We start from the raw sequence: 8660 nt of genomic DNA, 5'->3' as shown, positions 1-8660 counted from the left end.
CCTAGGCAGCATTCTTATCAGGCTGTTCGCTGACTTGTGGTATTTTATATCTAATTCACATTTTATATTTATTCTTGTGGCTATTTTTGGCTAGCTGCATAGAAAGCCTGCTTTTCTTTCAGAAAACTGCATTGGCAGGCAGCTGTTTTTCATTTAAAGACTTTTATTTTCTAGTGCTGACACGCTGATAAGCCTGTGAATGTTTTTAATTGGCTGGCCTTGATATAACAGTTTTCAGAGCAGAACTAGAGACCGAGGCTTTAATATTTTTTTGCCTCATAATTTTTAAAACTTTTGAAAAATTATTATTTCTTGTTTCTTTTTTTTCTTTCTTTTATACAAGACTGTTACGGAGCTCAGCAGATTTAGCTAGTCAAACCAATTTTACAACTAGCTCCACAATTTTTGGTCTCTACTGATAGAACTCTAAAGTAACGAGCACAGATGGGGAGGAAAACACCCCCCCCCCAACGAACTTTTGGCACCCCAGAGAAAGCAGAGTGGGATGGATGACTTCTTGGATATACGTTCACCTACTGTTTGCTCCAGCCAGCACTTCCCTTATCTACTCAATGAGAAGGCGTTACAGTTTGCTGATGCCAGCATTATTAATGAGACCAAAACTTTAGTTTCTCCTGCTCCCAAATTATCAGCTATGGAAACTTCCAAGGAGCAACTGATAAGAATTCGTGTTAAGGAACAACTCTACAATCCCAAAACTTAGGCACAACCTTAGGCATGACAGTGGCGAAAACTGCCATCGCATCATTTTGGAAATCTAACACCTCACCGTCAATCTCCCTCTGGTTTGAAAAAAACATGATCAAAACAATCATGGAAAAAAATCACAGACCAACTTGCACTCTCAGAGGTCTATCCAAGAACTGCCTCTTTTGCTGACAAAATATACTACATTACATGAACTTCAACCACTTAACTTGTCTTACATACAATTTCTTTCCCTTTAATTTTCTGATTATTCTTTTCTATAGATTTTCCTATCTTTCTTCCTCTTCTTTGTATTCCTCCTAGGCTTGGGATGATGCCAGACTTTCTTTTAATCTTCTAAACTGCATAGTCCGCATTGGGAGATTTTGATGTTGCAAGCTCTTCTCCCAGAGGTTGCCCAGAGACCTTAAAAAAGGCAAAGAGCCAAGGGACCCACTGGGACAGAATTAAAGGGTTCCCCCGTAGTTTCATAGCTCTTATAGGAGCTGTATTTACTAACCTTGCATAATGATACAAATGGGGGTCAGTGATTTATATGGTAAATGTGTTTTTTTCTCTCACTGGTGCCAAAAAATAGTTCCCTAACCTTTCCCTATGCTGGTCTTATGGGAACTGTTATCCCCAGCTTTTGTTCTTGAAAAAGTCTTCTAACATGATCATGTTGTAAAGTGCATACATAGGTATTTTAACTTTCTGTGCAAAGGAGGTTTTAAAGAGTTTTCTTGTTTCAAACAATTTTATTAGTAACATATGGTAGTATATTCAATTTCTTACATCATTACAAACTACTTTTTTCCTCTATCCCATATATTACCTTCTAACCACCCCTCCCCCATTACTTGACCCCCGCCGGTGTACTATACTTAAAATATTAATATTAAAGGTACCCTTAATTAATAAGAACCAAAATTCATATCCTCCTCCCTCTTATACTTAGTCATTATCAAAAATTGTCCAATGGCCTTTTATTTTCCACTCTTTTTCTACGTATCTTCTGAACTTTTTCCACTCCATCTTAAATACTTCTAAATCATAGTCTCTTAAGGTTCTTGTTAACTTGTCCATTTCACTCCATGTTATAACTTTTACAATCCAATCCCATTTCTCTGGTATTTTTTCTTGCTTCCACAACTGCACATAATAGTCTGGTGCTAATATCGTTGATGTTATTTCATTCCCAATGGCTTCAGTAGTTATTAGATGTCATTCTCTACTACTGTATCAGCCGTTCATAATCAATTAACGGCCAGCTGGAAGAGTGTCATCTTGCAGGCCTTTCGGAACTGGGTGAGGTCCCAGAAGGCCCTAATCTCTTCCGGCAGCTGATTCCACCAGTAGGGGGCAGCAATCGATAAAGCTCTCTCTGGTGAACTTTAAACTAGCCTCCCTCGGCCTGGGGATCACTAATAGACTTTGCGTTCCAGGTCTAAGTACCCACTGGGGAACGTGTGGGGAGAGACGGTCCCTAAGGTAAGCAGGTCCTCGGCCATATAGGGCTTTAAAGGTAATAACCAGCACCTTGTAGCGAATCCACTACAAGCACATTGTAGCAAGGGGAACATGAGCAAACCTGCAGATAACTCATCATCTTTTAGTCTAGTCTACCACCATGGTTATCTACACAATGGCCTTCAGTAAATGTTGTGCTGACGTTCTGTTCACATGGTGTTGGATCCGGCCGCAGTTGCATTTCTGAAGTATGGTATGCAGCATTGCTGCATTGTGTGAACATGCATGGATTTCCCATTGTCTGAACATTGTGGTTTCTTAGGTAACCTGAAATGGCTACTACAATTTCATTTGGAAACCTAAGGAAAGGTCATAGGGATGAAGAACCAAGCTGCCAGGAAATACAAGAAGGAAGGTAGGGGGAAAATAAAATCAAAGTTGAAGAAGGGAAGAAAGCAAAATCAGAGTGGAGAAAGGGAAGAAAGGCATATCTTTGTAATCAAATAGGATAGAAACTTTTTTAAAGAAAAAGGTGAAAATTGGAGACTCGGAGAAGCAGCTGTGTGTATTATTATAATATTGTAATAATTTTCAATTGCCAATTGTTTTTAATGAAAAAAGCCCTAGTGGACCTGAGAACTTTGCAGGGAGGAAGAGCATCAATAACACAACGATGTCACTTTTGGGAACTGGAACTGATGTCACTATGGCAAGGACTTTCTAGGGATTCCCCCAAAGGCAATAGAGACTGGGGAAACTCCTAGACGGTTGCAGCCAGAGTGACTAGTAGTGAGATTACCAGCTTCACAATAACCTCTCACCCTCCGTTCCTCCACTTTCCCCCCAAAAAATCATCTGAGAACAAAAGAGAGTGGGCAGGTGAAACTGGCAAGCTGCCCATCGCAGACTGGTAATTGGCAGCCAGTGGATAAAAGCAGCATCAGCCTTCCCCTGTGCCATCTTCTCAGCAGCCTGAGGGAGGTGGTATTGGCCCTGCTTGGGAAGCCCACATATATCCCAGTGAGCCCATGAATCCCTCCCAGTTTCCAGAGTTCCTCCTCTTTGCATGATGCCTTGAAGGCCTAGTTTATATTACCTTATGCTCGAGGCTTTTTTGTAGCAGGAACTTCTTTGCATATTAGGCCACACCCTCCTGATGTAGCCAGTCCTCCTGGAGCTTACAGGGCTCTTCATACAGGGCCTACTGTAAGCTCCAGGATGATTGGCTACATTAGGGGTGTGTGGCCTAATATGCAAAGGAGTTCTTGCTACAAAAAAAGCCCTGCGTTACACCTGAATTTGAGATAGCTAAGTGACAGATTAATGGGCAATTTCTCTAAGTGATGAAGTCAGAATAGCCAGATTTCTATATGGAAAAGTGATCTTCTGGAAGCCAGTTTGGTGCAGTGGTTAAGTGCATAGACTCTTATCTGGGAGAACCTCACTCCTCCACTCGCAGCTGCTGGAATGGCTTTTGGCCAGTCACAGCTCTCGCAGAGCTGTCCTTGAAAGGGCAGCTTCTGGGAGAGCTCTCTCAGCCCCACCTACCTCACAGGGTGTCTGTTGTGAGGGGGGGGGGAGGTAAAGATTGTAAGCTGCTCTGAGACTGAGATTCAGAGCGTAGGGTGGGGTATAAATTCAGTACCACCACCACCATTCTTCTTCCTCCTCCTCCTCCTCGGCATTGAAAGCATCATTCTAGTCTCAAATTTTGTTGGATGAGATCCCTTTAGGTATCTGATGGCCAATGGTGTCCCATATACTTGTTCGTATTGATTCAGAAGTGCAGTAAATGGGTAAACAATCACAGGAGTTTTGTTTTACACACAGATATTGAAACTCGTCAAGATGCAACCACAAGGGGATAATTCCTGCTTTCGAGCCACCTGTACCTGTACATAGCTGCGATCAATCTATTCCCTAAAATGACAGCAACAGACTCGATGCAGTAAAAAACCTGGAGAATGACATGTAGTGGGTTAAACATGTTTCTGTCCCATCACTGTCAAATTCTGCGTATAATATAGTGGGTTCAATGCAATGAAGAGGCGAGGTGGTAGTGAACATAGCTCTTTATTAGGTATAGCATAGTATAGGGCTGCACTCTAAGATTGGCTAAGTGAGCCAGTCTATATACAACCCTGGGTTCCCGCGCAAGCACGTTATTGGATCATTCAAACCAGCAGGGGGCCTGTGATTGGAGCAGAGCAGCAGGGATTTGGATCCTGCTGCCCATTGTTCCTGAGTCCCCAAGCTCAGTGCAAATGGCTCCAATGAGCCTGGCAGGGACACCCATATAAGTCTTCACTTTGGTTCGCATACACAACACTGAGACAAATGTCAGGAAACAAGTCGAATTAGGGTGTGGCTCTCTTTGTTTTACTTTAACGTTCACCAGAGCAAACTGATGCTTGAGGTTTTCATAAGACTCGAATAACGCTACGCAGATTGAGATGCAAATGTAAGGGGGATGCTGTTACTAGGGTCATGGCCAGGTGTCTTGTACACAAATATTCAGAGATTTTTTTTCCAGAAACATATGACCAAGGCTATAATAAGTTGTTGTGTGCCACCTTCACAGTGCTTGGGATGTCAGGATTTGTGGCTGTCACCCTTCCATATTGTTGGCCTTTCTCTTTCCTCTCTTGGGGCTCTATGACCATTCTCTTGGGCCTGGTGAAGTACAAAAATCTGAGGACTGGCAGAGAAGGGAGAAAATAGATCTGGCCATCTTGATTCTACAGAAGCAATCCCCTGCCTCTACCTGGGGATTGGCAACCCTAATGACACATGAAACATGAAACCAGGGCTTTTTTTGCATATCAGGCTACACCCCCCCGACATCACCATTATTTAAATAGAAAAAGTCCAGTGGGAACTCATTTGCATATTAGGCCACACACACACACCCCGATGCCAAGCCAGCCGGAACTGCGTTCCTGCGCATTTCTGCTCAAGAAAATCCCTGCATGAAACAAATGCAAACATTACACAAAAGGAACCTCTTTAACAACAACAAATAGCATGAATTTTAATTTAATGTTTATTGGTATTGCAGTCCTTAGACCAGGCATACAAAAGGAAAATAAAAACATACAAAGTTTCCATGATTTTAAAATACTTCAATTAAGCATTTTTTTAAAACAGCTTTAGCATGAATTAAACACAGTGGTATAGTCTACACTCCCTAACTCATCTCTACCCCAAGCTTCTTCTGAACCATATTGTTACAGTACAGCTCTATTTCATGTACAAAAAAGCCCTCTTGAATAATTCAGTTTTGCTTAGTTTGCAGAAAGCCGGGAGAGTAGGAGTTCTCCAGTGCAATCCCAAAGCAGAAGGATCACATCTAGGGAATTTTTTGTAGCAGGAACTCCTTTGCATATTAGGCCACACACCCCTGTTGTAACCAATCCTCCAAGAGCTTACAGAGCTCTCAGTCCAGGGCCTATTGTAAGCTCTTGGAGGATTGGCTACAGCAGGGGTGTGTGGCCTAATATGCAGAGGAGTTCCTGCTACAAAAAAAGCCAATATCAATGGACATACAAGGTTTAGTAATCCTGTGCACATTTATTAGAGATTAAATCACACTGAACTGCTCAGTCCGGCTACTTTAGGAGTCAACATCCTTAAGACAGTAAGGTGAAAAAGAAATGAAAAAAGAATCACTTTCCCATGGAGAAAAACAATTGAGTGTCTCTCTCCAAAAGCACTGATGTGTCATCAAGAAAGTCCCAAATGCTGTTGAGATGTATCTCTCCAGTACATTTAAAGGGCAGCCTTCAAAGCGATTAGGACAGCATACATGGCTCTTCTGTCCCCATTTTGGGGCAAAACCAGGGTTGCTGCAACAAGCCCGAGCTCTCCCCTATTCATAACTAAGTTGAACTGTCACACCACACTGGCCCACAGAGATTCCTTCATAGCATTGGATCATTCGGATTGTTTTAGAAACAGTTAGAAAGTGTCTCGGGAGTGAATGAAATTGTCCTTTAGTCTATTGAAATTTTCCACCAAGAAAACAGGATATTAAGCTACCTGAAGCAAATGTGTCTAAATTAAAAATGGCTGAAGACAGGATTTGAGAAGAGGTGTGTGTTTTAAGGCAGGCTCAAGTGTAAAATTTCTGGAAATTTTGAAGCTCGGAAAACCTCCCAGGTTTTTTTTCCATTTTTTTTAAATGGAAATTTTTGTAAAAATTGAAAAAAATGCTGCATTAGCACTTCTTTTTTCTTTTCCAGATTGAAAGTCATTCTGTTACCTTAGGAACATAAAATATGACCATGGACAATTTTACTTGGCATGAAATTATCGCAACTAGCATTAAAAATATAATGTATCCAACAATTATTACAAACAGAATTTACTTTTAAAATAATATTTATGTGTAATTGTAACAAATGGATCAACAATCTCCTGACCTGTTTACTGTTTGAACACTTTGTCTTAAAATATTTTACTCATCATGTTAAAAATAAAACGTTCCATAATCAATTTTTTTTTCTTTTTTCCATTTTTTTGGAAAAAAACAAAAAAAGGCTTCAGGCAAAAAAAAAAAAACAAACGGGGAAAAAACAGGGGTTTTTCCATTTTTTTCTGGTTTTTTTCCAGGCCTTGACATCTCTAGGTGTACCCCGGTTCTTTCAAAGGCAGTGAACAGACCTTCCCCAAGGTTGAAGCAACGTGAAGAGACTGGCCCCACAATGCCCTTGGTGTTATCCTCCATTTCCAGAAATTCAAAGGTGTGGGTGAATTGTCTGCATCTTTTTTCTGTTAGTTGGCTGTCCTCACAATTGGAAAATATCTGCCAGACTTCTGTACCTAGCAACAATAGGCTATTAACACAGAAAGAGACAGAATGATGAGCCCGTAGGGTCTTCTCTCTTGGATAGAAGGCAGCTCATGTCCTCTTCATGAGGTACTTTTTCTGAAGTTTAGAACATGGCTACACACTTTCCTCAGCTTGGGGTTGGTAAATATCAGGTGATTGAGTGTACTGAAGGATACGAAGTCAGGAGTATCTCACAAATCAGGTGCTCAAGCTTGCCATAGTTGAAAACATTAATTAGAACAATAATTGTGACAACAAAATGCAAAATGTAGAAGAAGAGGGAGAGGAACAAAGGCTTCATGACTCTGAGGTGGGCCTGAGTGCTGAAGTCCTTGGTGCTGAGGCCGCTCTTCTTCAGATTCCTCATGTGCCTCCACAGAGAGAGAAGTAAAACAAGGGATGCTGTTAAGCAGATGCAAAAATTGATGGCAGTAAAAAAAATGTGAAGAGTATTTAAAAACATTAAACGATTGGTGCTATAAACCTCACTGTGGCTGGTGTTCTCTGGTAATTTATCAACTTCAAAATGCCTAATAACTGGATGAACAGAGCAGATTATGAAAGCTAGGAGAGATATTCCAAGGAGTCTGGGCACCAGCACCCCAATTCTTAGCTTCAGCCATAAAAAGAGAGGGGAAGTAAAGTTTGTGACCTTCACACAGTAGAAGACACTGAGCCATGTCGCACACCAGAGGCTGGCTGTGTTGATATAAGTCCAGGAAAAGCCAAATGCCTGCTCTGTTTTATCAAATAGATATGGAGAGCTGGAATACACAAATTGATGGCTCATGGAAATCCACTGCATAAGGAACCTGGAGAGGCCCAGTGCGGTCAAGAGGAACTCACAAGGGATCATCTTCTTGCTGCGGAGCCAGCTGTGGCCGTTCACGGCTAGGATGAATCCATTCCCTAACAGGGAAACAATGGACTCGATTACAAAGATGATCAGAAAAAAGGCTCTCAGTGAGGAAAGCAGCTCTCTGTCCATCATTGCCGTATTTGGGAACCAGACGAATTAAATTGTGTCTTTCCTGATTCCTTTGTGATGTTTTGCAGAGAAAACTCTGGCTTTGAGGGCTTTATTAATAGTCGTGGCACGATATTTAGAGAGTGAGATGCAAATCTGAGGAAGGATTCTGTTACTAATGATGCAGCCAGGTATCAAGTTATACACATATTTCCAGCAATTAGAACTATTGCTTTAAATCTGGAGTGAGGGGGGCGGGGGGGGGGGCGAAGAGATAAACATTCCAATTTAGGGACTTTTTTTTCTGCAGCCCAGGCAGAGCTGGTGCTAAGGTGTCAGCCAAGTAGGCCACTGCTTACGGTGCCATCTCTTGGCAAGGGTGGGCTACTGCATACCAGAAGAGGAGGAAGTGGAGGAAGAGGCTCAGCGGCTCAGGGCGTTTTCCCACAGAGCTTACCTCGGAGCGACGTCCCTCTTCACCGCGCAGCGTCTACGCGGATTTCCCACCAACTGCTCCGCATAACCAGGAAGAGCTGCGGCTTTTGCATCGCTAACGTAAACTGGTTTTTAGCGGTTTACATCTGCGACGCAAAAGGTCCGGCACTTCCTGGTTCTGCAGAGCAGTTGGTGGGAAATCCGCGCAGACGCTGCGCCGTGAAGAGGGACGTCGCTCCGAGGTAAGCT

The 8660-nt window shown here is 42.2% G+C and overlaps 1 protein-coding gene across 1 annotated transcript; it reads right to left on the bottom strand.

The window, feature by feature from the left end:
- Window positions 1-7089: 7089 nt before the first annotated feature.
- Window positions 7090-8000, bottom strand: LOC132570075 (taste receptor type 2 member 41-like). The gene is given in 2 exon segments (XM_060236515.1): window positions 7090-7163; window positions 7166-8000. Coding segments are annotated over 2 exon segments (909 nt in total).
- Window positions 8001-8660: the final 660 nt, after the last annotated feature.

The sequence above is a fragment of the Heteronotia binoei genome, chromosome 4 (genome assembly GCF_032191835.1).
Source record: "Heteronotia binoei isolate CCM8104 ecotype False Entrance Well chromosome 4, APGP_CSIRO_Hbin_v1, whole genome shotgun sequence".
NCBI lineage: Eukaryota > Metazoa > Chordata > Lepidosauria > Squamata > Gekkonidae > Heteronotia > Heteronotia binoei.
This window is presented reverse-complemented; position numbering and strand designations above follow the sequence as displayed.